At 31.2% G+C, this 21,819-nt stretch overlaps 1 protein-coding gene and 1 long non-coding RNA gene across 3 annotated transcripts; both read right to left on the bottom strand.

Moving 5' to 3' along the window:
* Positions 1-11,825: 11,825 nt before the first annotated feature.
* LOC150038719 (uncharacterized) lies at positions 11,826-12,925 on the bottom strand. Of its 2 annotated transcripts, XR_016531378.1 has the most exons (4): positions 12,801-12,925; positions 12,618-12,692; positions 12,479-12,530; positions 11,826-12,206 (listed from the first exon to the last, which is right to left on the bottom strand). It is a non-coding gene; the product is annotated as an uncharacterized LOC150038719 (long non-coding RNA). The 2 variants fall into 2 exon arrangements; XR_016531376.1 differs by lacking the exon at positions 12,801-12,925 and having other exon boundaries at positions 12,618-12,754.
* Positions 12,926-12,946: 21 nt separating this feature from the next.
* On the bottom strand, positions 12,947-20,954 carry LOC120082599 (dentin sialophosphoprotein, putative (DUF1296)). Its single transcript, XM_039037850.2, has 10 exons — positions 20,530-20,954; positions 18,856-18,899; positions 17,883-18,009; positions 17,450-17,579; positions 15,825-16,414; positions 15,164-15,500; positions 14,660-14,924; positions 14,417-14,506; positions 13,766-14,215; positions 12,947-13,423 (listed from the first exon to the last, which is right to left on the bottom strand). The coding sequence occupies exons 1-10, from the start codon at positions 20,702-20,704 to the stop codon at positions 13,088-13,090; spliced, it is 2,544 nt and encodes an 847-aa protein (XP_038893778.1). The 5' UTR covers positions 20,705-20,954; the 3' UTR covers positions 12,947-13,087.
* Positions 20,955-21,819: the final 865 nt, after the last annotated feature.

Raw genomic sequence — 21,819 nt, 5'->3', positions numbered from 1 at the left:
CAATCATCTCATGTTATTATGTAGCAAACTTTTAAAATTTTCTTTTAAAAAATATTATATATATATATATATATATATATATATAGTGATTGAAAGAAATGCAAGATAGATGCATGTATTTAGGGCCACACTCAAGTATTACTTAATTCTCCTTTAAAAAAAAAAATTACTCATTTATACCACTAGATTAATAATAGTTGTATTACTTGTTTTTATTTAAAAATAAATTCAAAATTGTCTATCTAAAATTATTCTTTCATCAAAATTCCATTGTACAAGAAATATTATCACTCGTAGTTCTTAAATAGGTTAAAGAAAAATAGAAAAAAAAATGAGAAGATGAAAAAACAATGCTCATATGAATACAAAAAAACGCTAACTATCTGAATGATACCATTATTAATTTGAAATAAAATTATTTATCCATTTATGAAAGTTTTTGAGGTTTTAATAATACAATAATCTCTAAAGTTTATGATTATAAATAGATTTTCTTTCCTAATATTTTTTAGGTTAATATGTTGTTTGTTCAACTTTTATTAAGCAATAATTCATTATCTAAACTCAACGAGACTGTGTTTTCAGTTTTATAACTACTTTGGACATACTTTAAAATTTATAAGGCTTAAATTTGATGAGATTTTTCTCACGATTAAAATTGTATTGATGGTAAATTATATAACGATTAAATGGTTAGGAATTAAGTTGTCACAAATTTGAAAGTATAATAATTAATATATTACATGTTAAAGTTTAAAAATGGATTAAATTATTATTTTTGTGGAAGTTTAAGAATTAAAAGTATAAAAAATATTTATAAGTTAAATGCAGAATTGAGAAATTTTACTCTCCTCAACAAAAAGGAAAAATATCTTATATCGAGCTACATATCACCATGTTGGTCTCTTCAATATCGGAGAGAGATGCATGAGAGAATTTAAAGATGAAATTACAAATTTGATTCTTATAGCTTAGAAAAAGTTTGAATTTAGTTCGTATAATTTTAAAAACGTTAGAATTTAGTCTTTATAATTTGATTAAATCTCTTAAGTAGTCCCTAGAGTTTGATAAAATTATCATAAATAGTTCCTAACAGTAAGGACTATTTATGATAATTTTATTCAACCATGAAGATTAAATTCTAATTATAAATCATAAAGGACCTAATAAAACAACTAACTCAACTTGAATAAAGAATTTAGTGGAATGAATATTTTTCATAAGTATTTGTATATTTGGAATTTTTGAAACTAATTGATAGATGTTTTGAACCGTTAAACGAACTGTTTAACATTTTTCTTTGTTTTACCATAAACGGATGATTAGGTGTATAATAGTGTAATTAGGAATTAATTTGAAGGTTGGTTAACTATAATCTTAGAATATCGCCAATTTGTTCGACATGTGACCAAAGTTCTATCTTGGTTAGATGAGGGAGAAAATAATAAATATATAAATTAAATGAGGACGACTATTTTCATTAATATGAAGCCTTTTAACTAGCTCCGAAAGCAAAGACATGAGGACCTATATTTAAAGTGGACAAAACTCTAAAAATGTAAAGATATATGTGTCCTTAATAGATGGTATATAATATATATAGAATCATGTCATTGATTTAGTCATGTCGTTATCCGTAACATAGTTAACATATATATGAATACACTATAATCCTTTTATATTTGTGATTATATTAGTAATTGGCTATATTTACAATTATTTTAGAAATTGTATTCCATATAGTTCGAAAACGGTCATAAGTAACCTAAAATAAAAAATTCATATTTCAAGACTAGAACCTTTTTGGAAAACTACCCTACTCGACCGAGATCGACTCCGAAATTTAAATAAAAATTTATTTTCTTTTCATCGCACATCCAAACCATCGATTTTTTTGGATTTCTTTCCCAAATCTTACTTAATCTTTCTCAAAATCCAACTCCTATTCTAAAGCAAAACCACGCTGCGATCACCCTCACATGCGATTATTTTTTTTTTTTTCGGTAGATTTTCGCATAATTGCCCAAAGTAGAAACAATTATGAGAAATTCATAAATCTATTGAAAAACTCAAATAATTGTGAAAGTAAAATTGGAGGTATGATTTGGAAATTTGAAGAAGATTTGAAAAGATTACATTTGGATATAAGATTTGGGAAGATATTACATACGATCTCGTAGAGAAAGTTCAAAAACAAAACTTCTATTCGAATAATAAAAAGAAGTAACTTTTATTCGAATTACAAAGTCGATCTCAATCAGAAGGTCGGAGAAAAACTAATTCAACAAAGTTTTCAAAATATTTTTATTTATTTATTTTGAAAATACTATTTTCATTATTTCACAGAATAGTTTTTGAGGAAGGGCTAGACTAGGGTGCGCATGTACTTCAAGTGGATCCAAGCTGGAAGGAGAACCAGATTGTCAGTGTTGAGGTGGCATTTTCTTTATTTTTATTAATAGTTTTTTCTGCCAATATTATTGAATCTTTTTACGTTTTTTTTTTAATATATAGAAAATGTTTACGTAGTCTTTACAATAACTACATTCAGCTCCACAGTCCACACAACACAGATAGAATGTTTTTCCTTTTTTTTTTTTTGTTTAGAAAATTAATTTTGAATATAAACTCGGCATGTTATACCAAATTTAACATTAAACTTTTAATTTCATGAAATCATACCTTAAATTAAATAAATATCACAATCTTAACCATAAACTTTAAAAAGTATTTTAATTTTAACCATTTAAAAGTAGTATAGTTTAAAAGAAATCTATTGTACATTTAATGAATTATAAAACATATGTAAAAAATTTATGAAGACTTTTGCATTATTTTATGTTAAAATTAATAGAAATAGAATCATGTATAAAAAGTGTAATCTTATTTGATAAAAAAAATAAAAATTTAAGATCAAAATTGGTATACTACAAAAAAAAAAAAAAAAAAAAACTTATTTCAACCATTTTTTATCTGAACTTATAAAAAAATTTCGAAAAAGATATACATTTATTGAAGGTATTAAAAAAACCTTTGAGAAATATATTTTTATCGAAGATTAATACAACTTTGAGAAAAATATATATTTATCGGAGATGTTAGGAAAATCTTTGAAAAAGTTATACATTTATCAAAAGATATTAAAATCCTATGAAAAATGTATCATCTTTTATCAAAATATTTTTAAAAACTTTTGAAAAATATATAATTCAATTAAAGGTTATTAGACACATTTGAAAAATATATACATTTATCAAATAATTTTAAAAACCTTTGAAAAAAGTAATATTCTTGATCGAAGGTTTTTTAAAAATTTTCGAGAAATATCTGTTTTTATTGACGATTGTTAAACACCTTTGAAACAAATATATATTTATTAAAGGACTTTAGAAAACCTTTGAGAGTATTGTACTGAGTACATATTATCTTGATTTTGTTTTTCTTTCTTTTTTTTTTTTTCCCTTTTTTCACAGTTACTATTATCATTCTTCATTATCTGGTCTAATTTGTTTGATTGTTTCTAGTTATAGTTATGATGTGTTTTGTTGTTAATAGAGCTCTTCTTTCTGATTTTTATCAAATATTAATTTATACTTACCTTCTTAAATTTCTCTTTGATCATATATCAAATTTGTTGTTCAATCATTTTTCCTCGGTTTTCCTCATCTATGCACCCTGGGTAATGTAGGTCAACTGTTTGAATTAAGATACATAAGCAATAATCTGTGTTATACCTGTAATATCGAAAAAATAACATTCGTCACTTCTCTTTTTTGTAAAATCTGATTTTTTTTTAGTATAACATTTCATCGTTTTATCATCTCTATCTCTTATATATCTTTTTCGAGATTCTTTTTTTTTTTTTCTGTCTTTCTCCATTGTGATGAGTTGCGGTTCAGATTTGATGATATCTGAGAATTCTAAGGTTGATAATCGTGAAATTGTTGAGAATGATCCATCTGGACGATATATACAGGTATTTCTTTTGAATTCTCTTTTTTTGGTTTTCGATATTTCGATTACTTGTTTCTCCTTAGTTGAATGGTCTAACCATTAGGATTTGATAGAGGAATTCTTTTTCATATTTTTCCCTTTAACTATTTTAGGTTGGAGTTTGCTTGCTTAATTTTCAAATGGGGTGATCTTAATTTAGGGATTTATTGGTGCTGATTATAGATTCAATTGATTTGTTTTGCTTTTGTAAGGGGAGAATTTGGTTGTTTTCTTGTATTATCAATGGTTCAATCATTGATTACTTATATTTTAGATTTGCTCTTTTCCCTTTTGTTATATGGTTTTGATGTTTTATTCTATTTGACTTAATCCTCATTTGAACTAATTTTTTTTTCTTTTTCTTTTTTCCAGTATGATGAGATTTTGGGTAAATGAGCATCCAAGACGGTATGTGCTTCTGCTGCTTATCAATATTTGTCCTTTTAATGCCTTTTTCATTTCTAGTTTGCTCATTAGTTGTTGAGTTTTAGAGTATAATAAGATCTTGAGGTATACTATTTTACTTGAGGTCTATTTTGGTTGACATCAAATATGTAACATTCGACGAAGTGGAGACCAAGAACAATCAAGGAATATGTATATGCTTTTGGATAGATCCTCTAGAGAGGGGAATTAGATTCTAGTTGGAGATGTACCTTAGGGGTATGTTACTTTTTAGTCAAGATCTAATTTCTATGTTTTACAATTATAGAAGACCAAAATATAGATGATGAATTGTAAGAAAAATTGATCTTATTTGTTTATAATCCTGCTATGTCAATGCCCACTTTTGACTCTTAGTTCTAAAATCTTGACCTATTTTAATTCTCTTTTTGATTCATGAGATGCAATTTAGATTATTGTGTCTTAAGGAGGAAGATGAGTTATAAAATAGTTCGAGATTTATAGGAAATTTTGAGATTACTATTGTTTGTTCATTTTGTTTATTATAAATTTAGGTTCTGATTTAATTATGATTTGATGATCTTTATTTAAGGATTTACCATTGATAAAAGATTATTTATGAAGGCTTTAAAATGTTTGAAAATAGGATCATAGACCTTCAAATATAATGAAAACCTTTAAAAAAAAACCATTTGATAATAAATAATTATCTATGAATAATTTGACAATTATAAAAGGTATGTGACCTTTGAAAAATAATAACTTTCGAAGGTTTAATAAACTTTTGAAAAATAATAATTTTCAAAGGTTAATAAACCTTTGAAAAAAAAATCTCAAGGGATCTATTTCGACATCTTTTAAATATTGAGGTAAAGATGTATCAAAAGTCTATTAAATGTGTTTTTAAAAAGTTGTGACTTTCGAAAGTGGTCAACTTTCTTGTAGTGAACCAAAGAAGTTTAATTAGGATGAAAAATGAAAATTGTAAAAAAAAAAGTCTATATGTGTGTGTGTGTTAAAAAAATAAAATAAATAAAGTGCGTGCAATTGATAATAATTTTCTTTTTTGTTTTTATTATGTTTTTCTATAACAGATTGTGATCTACTTTCAGAATCCTAAAATAAAAATATTCTTTTAAAAAAATTAAAAGATATTTTTATTGTTTAACTAACTTGATATCAGTTTTTATGTGAAATTAACTTGATCTACAAATGTGAACACCTAATTAAATTAGTTCAAATATCATAACTTCGATCAAAAAGTAGTTTGAACCTTCAACTTCACATGTTAATTTTAAATTTAAAAATAAAATTAGATTGACCAAATTCTTATTATAGTCCTTTTTCGTAGATATTAAACTTGTTACAATGTTGCTTTCATCGTCCATTTCTATTAGTTAATCTAAATCACACTTGAATTGCATAATCTATAAATGTAGTGTGTGTTCTTTTAATACAATAAAATTTTAGGGGAAAGATTTGAATTAGGTTAAAAAAGGAAATAATCTGATTTTACCAATGAAATAACAAAACTTGGCTTAAAGTAGTGTGTTTTTTCCTACCACTTTTTGCTGTTTGTATCATAATTAACATCATAATTATTATCAATTAGCCTTCAGTTAGGGGTGGATTTAACATTTACATAGCTTTAACAAATATTAATTTTTCAAACTTAGCTTAATCATTAGGTAGTTGATTTGTGTGAGATTGTTAGAGAAAAAAAAATTACCTACTTAAGACATATATAGCTTTAATTATCTTTTTTTTTGGATTATTTAATTATGGGGCACTTTTTGTCTAGAATATATTTATTATCACTAACTTTAAGGGTTTAAGGGTTTAAGCTTATTTGATTAGGGTAAATTAAACTTTTGTGATGTATTTTCAAGAAAAGAAGATATTGACACAACCAAAATGGTTCTTTAATAAATTATCAAGTTATGTGGTTTTCCTTCAAAAATAAAAATGCAAAATAAGATATGATGTTTTTTTTTTCTAAAAAAAAAGTGAAAATCAAGTCAAAGAAAGTTATTAATTAAATATATAATTATGAAATACCGTTGATTACTACAATAACTCAACTTAAGCATATATAATCCAATAATTACAACACATTTCTCTACTTCTTTTAAGAAATTACTTAAGAATGAATACTAATTATCATTGTATATCACTATAAATATTTTACAAAATAAAATAAAATTTCTTATGAAGAAACTTTGGACTATAATATTCGTATTGAACTAATCTTTATCAATCAAGTCATTACTCTATACGAGAAAAATCAACTCTTTCAAGTGGAGGTTCCAATATTTCGTTATTTTCAACGTATTAATAATTATATACCTAACTATATGGATATACACATGCATCCCTACATATAGATGGATTTGTAATAATTATGTACATACGAAACAAGCATGGAAATGTTAAAGGAAGTGGAATAGTGTTGGGAAAAATCTCCCACTTCTACCGCAGAAAAAAGTAGAAAAATATCAGAAAAAATAAAATAAAAAACAATAAAATAAGAGACACAAACCACAACCGCCAATAAGAAATTCACTATGTAAAAAATTGTTATAATCACACTGAATAATTGGAGTTAGGACATTAAGATTAAAGTGTTTCTAACTGAGACAATTTGGAACTAGAGGTATAGGCTCATTTTATAGGTTTAGAGTTCATCTCTATTCTTTGGTTGAATCGATGTGAGACAAACTAAACTTTGAATATTTTGTCAAAAACCAACCAATAGAAAAGGTGATTAAGATATATGGAGAAAGAAAAAGGGTATTTTGAAGAGAGAGAATTTTGTATCAAAGCTTTTGTAGTAAGTGGAAATGAGAAGGAAGGTGGTGGCCATTGATGCCAGTCAATTCCCTTACGTGGAAACCAACTTCTTCAATGAAGAAGATACTAATTTTATCCCTTCCTGTGAATATTTTGGCCAAAAAAGCATAGAAACATAGCTTAGGCAACGAACACGACACAATATGGACACATGGTGGCATGTTATTTTCTCTAAAAAAATTAGATTAGAATATCATTTGGTTCTTATATATTTAAGCTTCATTTCATCTCTTAATCTTTCTACTTTTGAATGTCTAATTTTAATTCATAAATCTTAGAATAAATTGTAAAAATCACCTCTAAGATATGGTGGTAGTTGTAATTATATTATCAAACTTTTCATTTTAACAATTAAGTCATCGAACTTATAAAAGTGTTAAAATTGGACCCTTAAATATATATAATTGTAAAGATTCTAATAATGGTATAAATGTAAGGGTTCAATTTTTTTTATTATTTGAGGGTCTAATTTCTATAATTATTATAAGTTTGAGAGTCCAATTTTAACACTTCTATAAGTTTGAGAGCTCAATTTTTACAATTGGAACCTTGAGAGTGTAATTACAATTACCACCATATTTTGAAGTGGTTTTTGCAATTTGTCCCAAATCTTAAAAATAGTTTTGTTGTCAGTTTATCATTGATTAGAAAAAAGTTAAATCTCTATACTAGCATTTCCTTTTGTGAAAATATAGTCTCATAGTATCTTTTCTTAAAATATATTTCTCATAGTATATTTTCTTACTTGAAAATTAGTTGTTATTATTTAACTAATTAAAATCACCTTTGAATGATTATATAAATTTAATATTTATTCAATTACATACTAAAATAGAATGAAATTGAAAGTATAAAGATAAAAAATGGTATTTTACCCCAAAAAGAAATTATTAGGACACAAATACCATAACCTTCAAGCTCCCTGCCTCAAATATCAATATTCTAATTCACTAAAGTCTATTATGTTATAGAGACTTGAATCCAAGACATCCTGAAGTTTGTTCTGATACCATCTTAAATCACCAATTAACACGAAAGGTTAAGTTGATAGGTTAAGGTAGATTTAATTATAATATCCAACACTCTCTCTCACTTATGGGCTTAATATATGCATAAGAGTCAAAATAAGTGGAAATCAATATTAAATAGAGAGGAAACAATAACGTATAAGCATGATGAACACAGGACCTCCCTAAACCACCTGCTCTGATACTATCTTAAATGATCCATTGTATCAAAAGCTTAAGCTGGTGAGTAAAGACAAATTTAATATAATATTTAACATGTATCTATAATGTTAATAAGTTATTCGATACATGCTAGACATGTGTCATGCACTGATACGTTACTCTTAATTAAAATGTTTGTGCTTCATATAAAGTGAAAAAATTGTCATCCAAGGCTCTTCTTTGTAGCTTTAGTTTTCGATACATCTTATTTCTGGGGCGTACGTGTGGTTCTAATGAGAGAGAGAGGGGCATGTTCTGAAGTGGGGTGGTGCTTATTTGCATAATCATTACACTCGTAGACCCTTTTAAAGAGAGTAATTGATTAAGTAAAGGAATAATAAACCCTAATGCATGTGATTTGATTACCGTAAAATAAAGGATTAAAACGAGAGAGGGAATTATATCAAATTAAATGTGATTTTGGGCATCAAACCAAAGTGATAATCTTAAGTCTTTCTTAATTAATAATAATGTCCTTGATTTTCTTATTAAAATCAGTACATACACATGTGAAAAATGAACAAACCTAATCTAATTATGTTAATATTACCTTAATATTTTAGTTATCGTATTATTCAAAAAGAGAGAAGAGAGAGAGAGAGAGAAAGAAAAGTTGGCTACAAAGAAAGTAACCCTACCCCTGTGAGTTATTCAACTGTAGATTTGCTTTTTTTTTTCTCTCTCTCTCTCTCTCTTTTCCTCGCATGCTCTTTTTCTCTCTCTAGTCCCTTCAAGCTCAAGGCAATTAAATCAATTATTTTCTGCAGCAAAAAGTTTATATTATTACATACCCAATTAATTATTATCACGCCCATATTAATCATACCATTTTCTATTCTTAAGTTCTTAATTAATCATCCCTATTTAAATTTCTACGAGGCCCCATCCCAAAATTTTCATGTCAAAAAGTGAATACAAACATAGCTTGGAACGAGAGAAGAGAAAGGAGAGCCTATCAGTTTGAACATAATTTAGCGGATATAACATCAATTGGCATCCTAAATGTTGATATTCAATCCTCCACCTCCATTGAACTCCAAAAATGAAAGAAAGAAAGAAAGAATAATCTAGACACATTTTATTTGGTTTGAGTTTTGAAGCTAAGGAAAAAATATATGAAAAGAAAAAAATAAATAAAAATAATTTTTTTAGAAAAAAGTTGTGCATGGATTTGGCTTTGGCAGTGCACCAAACCAATGTATGGTAGCAACGATACACAGAGACCTTTGAAAAAGATCAAGATAAAATTAAGATTCGTTTCATGTCATTTGATCTTAATATGGATCCACATGATTTTATATTTATGTATAAAAGGGAATTTCATTTTGTTTCCATTAGATTCCTTTCAGATCATATAGTTTGAAATGATATTGAGAGTCCCCCCACTAAAAATTTAAAAGAAAAAAAAAAAAAAAAAAAAGAAATCAAATCTTACTTTAACACGTGCTTGTTGCTAATTAGCCCCAACTTTCTAAGAATGTTATAGAATAATTAGTCTCCTAAATATTGTTCTATGATATATACATATATATAGTTTCCCGACTCAATCTTTCTTATATGTGATATATATCATCTTTGTAGGGAGGAATACGCAAGGTATTACCTCAAGAATATAAAGTTTGCACTAAAGAATCAATGTGTTTAGAGCATGGTCAAGCAAGAAGCAATAGGGAGAGGACACAATGACCTTCGAATGTATGATAATGGGAGCAGAAATTACGCATCATTCTAACATATGTAAATAGAAAGACTCAAGCTAAACGACAAAAGTTGACATCAAAGAGAAATTTGGATAAATTTTGTTAGTGGATGAAGAAGGAATTTATCGACCAATATGATGACGATCACAATCAGCTGTCATAACCAATACCCCAATTTTGGACAAGTCATATCACGTCAACTACGTTGAACAACATAACAATGTGTAGAGGAAACCAAAACACCTATACATGTATTCTTTAACATATTTGAGTAGACTTATTGTTTCGTAATGCGTTGATGATTTTGTTGTCTCAAAATTAACCTACAGAATCCTTCTTTACCCAATTTAATTTTTTAGTTGGCTTCTAAATTCTAATATCAGCTTTCCATGAAGATTTTTCATTTAAAAAAGATAAAATAATGTTCAAGATACATCAACTTTTGTCCTCGCTTTCATTGAAACATGATAATAGCCATATTTCTCAAAAGTAACAAAAATTTTGGCAATTACAAGAACAAACTTGTATGGGTGTTGCAATATTCTAATATAAAAATTGTGCACTCGGCTCCAAAAGATGGAATATTACAAACTCAATCCCAATGTTCTCCAAAAAGTATATATGATTCAATATTTCATTGTCAGGTTTTATCAATTCATTCATCTACTTTCTTCTTTACATAATTCTACTTGAGCAATCATATCAATTCAACTATGCAAGGTATAAATTCAAACTTAGTTGAAGGTTATATTTGCCGAGTTGATTTAAGTTCAGGTTAGCAATTAATGACAAATCATAAAAAACTTTCATGAAAGTCAAATTTACCCAAATGTAAATGTATGGTGAAAATTAGAGCAACAAAACAAAAATTTTAGTATCCTTTTCCAATGCAATCAGCTCAAATGTTGGGTTTAATATTTAGATTCTCATGACTCCTAGAATGCAAATTATTCCAATTCAAAAGTGATATAATCAACAGCTACAGTGCAGTAGGGAATGTACGGATGGTCCGCTATAATATAGACTAAAACCAAAGTCACCAACACACCCTAAAAGTGTTGAAATAAAATAAAATAATATTTTGTTTAGAAAAATATTAAGTGGGAAAAAGTAGAGAGAGAAAAATAAAGGTGCATTGATACCAATTATTAAGGGCACAGACACAAGGCTACCTTCGTCATCTTCACAAGACTATATACTAAGAAGCTGTGAAAGAGTAAGGAAATATAACCTGAATGTGAGTTGTTGACAACTGGTTAGAAACAGTTCCCTGCAATTCAGATCTGCTGTCCATATCCATTGCCATTGAAGGGATTCATGAGCTTTTTGCTGTTAACAAATTAAACCTGCATCTCAGATACATTCATCCCACTTTTGCCCGTCAAATTACCAACTTAAAAAACGTGTTAAGCAATTGGCATTACATCTCATCATTCCATCAATTACCATTGATAATAAGACAAGTTTCCAGAGTAGACTTGAATTCAAGAGAGAATAATGATATTGTGACTTGTGCCCAAGATTCCTAGTGGGACACTCTCATCCTACCTTGGGAAAATGACCCTTTTCTTTTCCAACAAACTGACAAACATGACGAGAAAAAAAAACAATACGGGTAAAAAGAAATAGAAAGAAAAACAGAAGGAGCTGATATGAAGTGCGGTTGAAGTTTTGAATGAACTTCTAAAGAAACGTTTCAACTGTTAACATGGTCAACAGTACAAGATGTATAAATGCATGAACAATCTAGACAACTTTGAAACAGTTCAAAAAACTGTTGCACACAAGCACAGTACAAGATGTTTCTAACTTCTAAGCATCCGTGAAATTAGTAATGCATCAAACTTTAAAGTCAATGATTCTTTTTCTTTTCTTTTTCATTTCCTCTCCAGTGCTCCAAACTTCAAAGTACGAAGATAAACATCACACAGATCCCCAAAAAATACATCGTCTTTTGTACACATCATATCAAGCCATTGTCAAACCGATGATGATGGAAATACTTTGCACGATGTAATCCCTATGCTCTCTAGCAAAAAGAAAAAGCAAAAAGATCAGCTTCAAAATAGATGAGGTATATAGGGACTCAGATGCGTAGGGTTACACTTTTATGCAAAGCATGAAGATGATCGTTAAAAAATATAAAAAATAAAAGGTAAAGAGTAATGTGTTTGGCAATCCCAATAAATTGTGACAGTTCTATACAAAAAGAAATAAATAAATGAAGATTTGAACAGGACAAAGTCTATATATTTTGCAATCTGCACAAGGAAAAAAGGAAAAATAAAGCATCTCACTTACCTCTTTTTCCCGATCACAATTGTAGTTACACGCATGGAGAGAACCCTGAAACCTGAGCTAGTTATCTTCTCCTTTAGTATAGTTATCATCTCTCAATATGAATATAATGATATTATATTCAAATGTTCAGAGACTTCACCTTGACCATTCTCCCATAGAGCCACCAGGTAAATTGCAACATAAAACTCCTAAACCAACATTTTCCAATTAATACCTGCAACATTAACTGTTGTTTCTAATTATGGTTCTAACGAATTGAAATTAAGAAGTGCAATACTTGATGCAAATAACTAGGAAAAGCTGCTTGGGCACATTCCTATACCAACAATTTTGTTTGTCCACTGGTTTTGCTTTGTTGCTTGATTTTATCCACCTGTGTAGCTCTGTTTGATCCTACAGCAGCTTCTACTTAATTATTATAACTAGTGATGAAGGGATAACTAAAACGGCAGATGAAATCAATGCCAATGGAGAAAACCACATACTACATTGAATATGAGAAGGTTATCAATTACACATTTGACAAAATATAAAAGATTTATGACTACTTCAGTCCCTTGTATAATAATAAAGGGGGTTAGATTCACAGTTCTCTTTCTTCCCATTTGTCTAGAAATTAGTTGTCCAATTAAGATGACCCAACTGTGGCTGCTGGAAAGTACCAACTTGTGGCCCAGGAGTGGCAGCCGCCACTCCAACATTCCCACCCATACCAGGCCCCATGTGATGAGGATTCCCAATAGCAGCCGGCTGTGGAGTTGGATGGTACAATCCGGGGAATTGCATGTGTGTAGACTGCGCCACAGCTGCACTGAAGGAAGCGTGCCCAGTATGAGAAGGCAAATAAGCACCATGAGGAGTTTGCCCTGGCATGTTGTAATATGGAGCCGATTGCAAACCTGGAAGATCTCTTGGGTTTTGAATCCAAATTTCAGATGTCTCAGCCTGTAACAATAAATATACTAATACTTAAACTACTTTACAATATAATTATAAAAAGGTCTGACTGACTCGAGAGTGGCTGATATCATGATGATCCGGATTCAACAAACATGTCAGGGTGTCATTTATACTTGACGGAAAAGATCAGTGCCCCCTTCTGCTAAACAAGGTCTAGGTGATTTTAATCCCATTAGCTCCCCTTTCCCCCTCTAAATAAAAAGAAAGATAGGGAACCTCATATGCACTAACAACGCACATGAAATGATATCAAGTTAACGATAAGTTTGCATGCAAGGTCTCAAAGCTACAGCCAAACTGTGGTAATGATAATTAATATTTACGGACCTGTGCATTTGGAACATAAAGGTTCCCATCTTTGTATTTGATTCGAGATGAATCTTCCAGTCCAGTTGCACTCCCAACTACACCCGGAGCATTCACAGCAAACCCAGCTGGACTATTGAAGTTCCCAAACCCTGCCGGGCTGCCAGCAGGAACAGGCTTGAACTGCTGGATTCCATACTTCAGGTTATTTGCATTCATGTGAGTACTTCCACCAGGCATCAGTAAGAAACTGTTACCATTGGACGGGTGAGGATATGCTGGGGAACTCGAATAACCAGGCATGGCCATTGGTGGAACATAAACAGGAGATAGGAATTGTCGATATGGCATGAGGTTTGCAAAATGGGAAACATGAACTTGTGGATACATCTGAGCAACTGGAGTTTGCTGCTGTTGCACCATTGGAATTGTTGATGCAGGGACACCGTTAGCAGAATGAGAGTTCACCGCCTAGAGTCATAGATTTAGTAAGTGAGAACAAAAACATACGACTTCCTGTAGTGGACTAAACTACTTGCTCAAGAAGAAAATAATCATTACAATTATAATTTACAATCATTAGAAGTTCAAAACATATATATGTCCATATTCATTTTACAAGAATCCAGATATAATGAACACAACAGATATTATGTAAACAACTACTCTTACATCTTGAGACGGTAGGCCTTGCACCCGTACAGTTTCATCCATTGTTGGTCTGAAATAAGGTAGATCATAACCAGTCTGTGGATCATATGCCTGCTCAAATAATCAAATATATATCAGGGAATGAAAAGGGCTTGCTCACGAAAGTATTAAACCACAAACTTTAAACCATCAATTCAGTAAAAATACAAAATATCTTGATTCTCAACAGCTACCTCAAAAGTTAATAATCTAATACAAACTCACCGAAAATCCCAGTAACTCAGAAGGATCTTGATGCTGTGAAGCAGGAGTATATTTTGAGCTCCTATCTCGAACCAGTCCAATCTCCGCATAAGTATCCAATGTCTGAGGACTAGAAGATTCTCTTTTATCTGCTGACTGAAGCTCGGTTGCTGTACCAGAATCTGGAGAATTAGACTCTGAATTTCGAACCTGGTCATCCAATAAATCGACCTGCCTGCTTCCAGAGGAATCATCAGTAGAAATCTCCAGAGCAGATACTGACCGACTGCAAAAACATTGTCCGATTGATAATATAAGCAAAAGAATAAAACCACTGGCAGAAAGTGTGAATATAATAAAGAAAACTTCTCTCACAGATGCTTGGTTATTTCATACCATTTCAAAAGAATATTTTTCTATCTTATAAAGGAATGGCCAAACCTTTGAACCATAAAGAATTACCTAGTTCCACAATTTTTGTCAGATTAACTTTAAAGATAAAAGAAATATAAAATAAATACAAACCTTGCTGATGATTCTTCATTCAATTCCTCTGGACCTCTAATGGCTTGCAAACCTGGCACCAGACATCCAGAAGAATCAGATTCTGTCCCAAAACTGCCAAAGACCAGCCGATATTGGTCACTATCAGGAACTCTAATATGCTCTGCTATGATAACATGCTGGTTCTCATGAAGGTCTACTCTTGCAAGCTTCTCTTGTACATTAGCTGCTTCAGAATGTAACTCTTTGGACTCATCAGCAGGAGATTTAGATTTTGAGGGTGTTCCTATTACTCCAGGATTACCGGTGCTCAACTTTTGGCTTGACTTAGGTTTCCACTCCTTGTTAGGCTGGGAAGCTGCATCAAAGCCGATGGTGAACTCTCTCCTAAAATTTGATGAATTCCCCAAGTAAACACACACATGGAAAAAGTGAAGTGTGGACATGCATGCACAAACAAACTCGTCTAAGAAACATCATACAAATGCAGTTTGTTGACAAATAACAAAAAATTTAAGTTCACATTCAGAACTTTTATATCTTATAAACAAATTCTCCAAAAACTTTGCAGTCAAGAAATTTAACAAACAGAGATGCTAAGGTACCTCATTGTCCTCCACCTTGAAACGAGAGAGAGAGAGAGAGAGAGAGAGAGAGAGAGAGAACAAAGACACTAAGATACCTTTCTGATGACCCATGGTTGGTTGATGTTGCCTGCTACTATGCTGATTATTTAATGTTGATCTGCTGCCTACCAGGCCAGGAATCACAGATTCAGTAATTTGACTAAGCTGTTCGCCTTTCGAAATGGAACTCAACGGTTGAAATGAATCTGAAGAAGAACCATCCCTTTCAGCAACAGAATTTGTGAGAGAGACACTTGGTCCTGAAGACTGGCTTATAGAACTGTCTTTCAATTGCCGACGAACACCTACTGCCCCAACTTCACGTTTTATAGCTCCAACTGCAGAAGATGATCTAGAATCTGGAGATGGTACATGGACTGGATCTGTGGAAGAAGAATATAAACCAACAGCAGCAGCATTTGATGCCAATATGGGTGAATGTTGTTCAGAGTCATTTGGCTTTACAATGTGCATATCTGGAACAGAACTCAACATGGAAACTCCCACATCATCCCTCAACTCTTTCTGGGGCATTCCAGTTGAATAACCATGTCGTTGATTGTTGGGATGTGAATCAGTTTTCCGGACAGACACTTGAGATATCCTACCACCAAAGGGCCCTCCATGTGCTCCTTTTGGGGTGAAACTGATGAATAAACAAGTAAAATCAGTTATCCAGATATTGAATTCAGTAGATATCCAAATCTGATCAATGAACAGATTACTTTGGGGAAGAAGCAAGGAAATTCAAGCTTCCAAATTTAGGCATAGAGACCCAAAGAAGAATATAATGGAGCAGACAAGCCCAGAATAGGTTTCCAAGTCAAATGCTAAAAAGAAGTTTACATCAGCGGCGGTCTTGCTGCAAATAATATATTTCAGAGTTTCTGGTCAAGTTTCATGCAGAATATTAAACAAACATGTTTAACATCCTATTTGAAACTTAATGTCAATACTAAACACATCAAGATAATGCCATAAATACACACAGGAACGTCCAGTATCTATAGAGGAAGACTCATGAACCCACCCCCCTTACAAAATCACAGCATGGCTACCTAATAATACAAAATGACACTAACTTAAAAAAAAAATACACTATAGGATACATATTCACTGTTGGCATCATAACTCAAATTTTATAGATTATATTATTCAGTCTGCAGCACAGTAATCGCCTGCATTTATGAGTAATTCTTACAAGAACCATCTATAGACTATTACTCATGAATCTAAGCTTTAGAAAAAAAAATTATACTACAAAAACATGCATAGTAATGGTCCGACAGGAAACAGAAATGGTCTTGCAAGAGGCAAGCATTCACATTTTTTATATCAGGGGAAACTGCATTTACTGAAGTGTATAAAAAGACCATCAAAAGTCCTACTGCAGTGGAAATTTGAAACAAGAAAAGCTCTGCCTGTACAGTAAAGTCCAAAGATGATCAAGAAAGGCTACAAAATTAACCTTACAAAAATGTTTCCATCCTATCCTAACCCCATGAAAATACCTTTTTTTTCTCTCTAACCATGATTTGTGATACAATTTAATTTAATATAAAAAATGCAGTCGTTTGAAATAAGCGTAATATTTTTTGTTGGATAAGAAGAATAAGCAAACTATATCAAAATACAAAAAGACTAAAAGAAGAAGAAGAAGAAGAAGATAAATGATGCATACCCTGATTTTGACACATTCGTAGACACCTCATTGGTGGATATTGCCAAATGTGAAGATGTAGGTTTTACTTCTCTATTTGTGTTACGATTAACTCTGTTGTCTCTTACAACACGGAACTCTTTGCTGATACCTAGATGACATAAATCAATCATTAAGCAGCTCAATGAGCATATTAGTGCAAGCAAACCAAGCAGCATAAACAGTGCATGCTGATAAACCATAAGCCCATTCAATTTTTTGTCGTGTTCATCTTCATCGTACACTATCTTTCTTCTGACTAAAATTAGAAGATAAAGAGTACTGAAATCAAATCCTTTCAATTACAATTGAGCAAACCATATGTCTGAACTTCATCAACAGGCTTCAACAATAAGTCTAGAATCTGCAGGATATAGTGCTTCAAGAGAAATAGTAGGCAAAGATTAAAAAGTACCAGGCCAAGAACTTTTTGCATAGGCCCCCCTCCGGACATTACGATCAGACAATGTATATACCTTTGTCCCTTGCCTCACATCCTCAGAATTTCTTTGTGCATCCAATGAACCTTTGTATCCCATATTCTGAGAAAAAAATCACATCCACAACTTCAGTTTTCAACTAAACATCTTTCAGTGTAAATGTTAAAAACTAGCAGCCATAAGAATTTCATTAAAAAAAAATTGTTCAAAGAGAAGTTAAAATGATAAAGCTAGATGCACAATGAGCATGAATAAATAACAATATTAGAGAAACGTAGATAGCTCATAGCCTAAGTTTTTTCATTATCCAAAACTGATTAGATATGAAGAATACAATTGGTCAGAGATTTGGGCCTGTAGTATGGCAGATGGTTGCATAAAATTTAAAGAACGTAACAGCAGTACTTTTCAGTGGACAAAGCAACAAATTTCGAAAAGAGTAGAACAAATATAGAAAACTGTCATTCTACCCAAAGCAAAAAAAAAAAAAAAAAAAAAAACAGTGCATACCAACCAAGATAAATGAGTAGTTAAGAAAAAGATGAAGCAAAAAACAATCACATTAGTGGACATGAGAAATGGTTATGATGTCGTCGAGAATATATATGGAAGAAAAAATATAGATGTGAGACTTTCTTGATCTAATTCTTCTGCATGAAAGTATTATGTTAGATGTTATATACTCTCGAAATCATTACACTTTTCATCAATATCTTACTATTTAGATGAGGTTTACACCTTATGACTTGCCTCTATAGCACCTCAGCCTTTTAAAACATTGGCCATCATCAAGGAAATGAAGCAGTATGTGAAGACATATAAATATGAAACATGGTCTTGTATAACTCTTTACATCTGTTAGTAACAGCTGGCTGTCCGTAGTTACTATAGAGTAAAGACATAAATGATATCATGGCTGACAAAGAAACCAAAATGTTGCACTCGTACCTCCTTCTTCTTATCTCTTCTTCTCTTCACTTCACGAAATGGATCTGACAAATAACTAATATAATAAGAAAATTGGTTTTATATGCAATAGAAAAATTAGACAGAAAAGTTAAATTTCATACCAAATCAAATGCAGTAAAACATGTTAAGAAATTGTGTGCTTAAAATTTAAGTTAACTCGGTAGCTTATTTTGGCTGGTCACAGAGCACCTCAACATTAGCTAATGACTTTTTATCTAATTACTTATACTGCTTTCCCTCCACTTTCCTAATATACATCTATATAATTATATAATTATGTGTGTGTGTGTGTATATGTGTGTGTGTTTGTGTCCACCTGATGGCTCAGACTTCGAAGACATCAAGGGTTTTCCTAGTTAAGCATCAATCTCTAAGTAGGTGTTACTCAAAGACCACAAGTCTTAGCCAACCAGATTGCTTCTTAGGGGCTAAAGTTTACCCTTTTTATACAGTGCAACTAATACATCTTTAGCATATCCACAGTGGTGTACTGGCATGGTAGAAAAATTTGTAAATATGCATCATCAGGTATTTGCCAGCCCAAATCTTCTCTGGTCAAACGTGAACACATAGTCACTTGGTTGAATCAACTTCATTTACAATCGTGTTGACTATTTTAAACTTGCTTATCATACACTAAGCAACAAATATACTTTCCCAGAACAGATAATTACTGAAATAACCATGTGGGAGTGCAAATAGCCATACATAGTCTATACATGGGTCATCGTTGGCCCATATCCTCTCTGGTTGAAAGTGAACCCAGAGTCTCTCGGTTGAATTAACGTCATATTCAATTGTGTAGACAATTTTAAATTCGATTTTCATACACTAAGAAACAAATGTGGAGTGAAAATAGGCATACATTACCTAAACAAGTACACATCCAACAAAATAAATGGGATGGCAGAAGAAGGGACCAAAGAAGTACTGAAGAGTGAAAGACTTTTTCGAACTCTTCATTGAGCTTTAACATATAAATTGGAGGTCAATACATAGTTCAAGCTGGAAATCCAACTTAATAATTCAAGCTGGGAATCCAACTTAACTATCGATACACAAAACGATACATACACATTGACAAACTCCAAAGTCGCATCAATAGATGAGAGAATCTAGTTAAATATAACATGAACTGATAAAAACAATCTGAAAATTTCCACTCAGCTTAGTGTTGTCGCCAATTAAGAGCTACTTTCTCAGAGCCATAAACAAATCAATCGTGAGAATAACAATAAACAAAATTGGACTCAACTTTTGCACGGGTAAACAATCATCGACTCATTTCATAAATTTAAAGCCACCGAGCAACTTGCCACAGTGGAAAAACAATCTTCAACGTTCAGTGACTTCCTAAATCATCAAGAACAAACCTTTCCCAGCGTCCCGACAGAGGGAGCGTGCGCTCATTAGTCACAGGGCCAAACACGCGACCCCCCAAAATTAAAGGAAAAATATACAACAAAGCAAAACAAAAACACCCAACGAAAGAATGTGGGCAAACAAATTACTTGAAGTCATTTTCACGTCTGAAGAACAATAAACCTTCTAACAAAGGAAGCGTTACAAAGCATGGAAAAAGAAAAAAGAATAGCAAAGGAAAGAAGGCCGAGAGGGTCAAAGCAAAAAAGAAAAGGGAGAGGAAAAAAAAACCTTGGTTGAGCAACTTCTGTGCAGTTTCATTAGGATCCATATTGGTTTCTTTGAGAGTTGTATATATATCAGCATCGGAGTGATTGCCGACGATCTCTTTGATGGATTGGATGGTTTTACGGACACGAGCAGGGAGTATCTGAGTCCCACCGTCGATTCTCAAGCCAGAAACCATTTCCAACCGTATGGCGAAGGAGGAGTAGAGGAAGTGAAAGCGAAAAGGAAGGGGGTAGTAGGAATTAACTCCAAAGAGGGCTATAAATCAGAAGCTAATGCAGCAGAAGAGAAGAAAGAGAGAAAGATTTGGATTAGGGTTTGCATTCGATGAAAGTGTATGAACAGAGGACGGCTTCAGAGGGGGAAAAGGGTTTGGGACCAAGGGTTTTGAAAACGTTTTAACCCCCCCTCCTCAACGACCAGGCCTCGTCTTCGGCTTCAGGAAAGTCGTTCTTTATATTTTTATTACCGCATATGCCCTCCGCCTTCAACGAAATTGCAGATATGCCCTCCACCCTTAAGCAACTAAAACACTTTTTCTATAACTCAAAATTAATTTAATTTTGATTTCAATTTTACACTTTGTCAATTAATTTTGAAGAATTAAAAATATGTTTCACATTGATTTTAGCCATTTAAAATCACTTCCAAACATTAGATTACGTTTTTTTCATTTATTATTTCATCATTAAAAAAATTATGTTGTAAGTCTAGTTTCTATTTGGTCTATACATTTTAAAATATTACATATTTAATCGAATTTGGTTTCAACTTAGTTCTTAGATTCCAAAATGTTAATTTTATTCTTGAGATTTAAGTTGTGTTTCAATTTAGTACATAAATTTTAAGATTTATACTTTTAATATCAAAATTTCAAAAGAAAAAAAGACCCATTTTTCATCTTGAGTATTGGTATCTATTAATTAAATTAGAAGAATTATAATTAACTACATTTTACTATTTTTTGTCACTGTTAAGATTAAAATTAAATTTTTACTTCATAATTATTCTAATGAAGTGAGTATTCAATGAAAAATCAATGTTGGAAGTGTAAATCTTAAAATTTATGGACCAAATTAAAATAAGACTCAAATTTAAAGGGTAAAACTATAACATTTTGAAACCTATGGGCTAAATTGAAGTCAAACTCAAAACTTAAAGACTTTCGTTTGATAACTTTTTCATTTTTAGTTTTTGGTTTTTTGAAAATTAAGCATGTTTCCTCCTAATTTCTTACAATTATTTACATTTATATTAGTTACAATTGTTGAATTCTTGACCAAATTCAAAAAA

Source organism: Benincasa hispida, chromosome 1 (assembly GCF_027475165.1).
Source record: "Benincasa hispida cultivar pf3 chromosome 1, pf3_genome.v1.1, whole genome shotgun sequence".
Taxonomy (NCBI): domain Eukaryota; kingdom Viridiplantae; phylum Streptophyta; class Magnoliopsida; order Cucurbitales; family Cucurbitaceae; genus Benincasa; species Benincasa hispida.
The sequence above is the reverse complement of the archived record's forward strand: the minus strand, read 5'-3'. Positions and strand labels throughout refer to the sequence as shown.

What these genes read in the sequence shown, in the direction of transcription:
- LOC120082599 (XM_039037850.2), bottom strand. Translation starts at nt 20,704, where the DNA reads ATGGTTTCTGGCTTGAGAATCGACGGTGGGACTCAGATACTCCCTGCT. An exon ending in ACAGAAGTTGCTCAACCAAG is followed by an intron (nt 18,900 to 20,529) that starts GTTTTTTTTTCC and finishes GTTATTTGTCAG; the next exon opens with ATCCATTTCGTGAAGTGAAG. An exon ending in TGCAAAAAGTTCTTGGCCTG is followed by an intron (nt 17,580 to 17,882) that starts GTACTTTTTAAT and finishes TATGTCATCTAG; the next exon opens with GTATCAGCAAAGAGTTCCGT.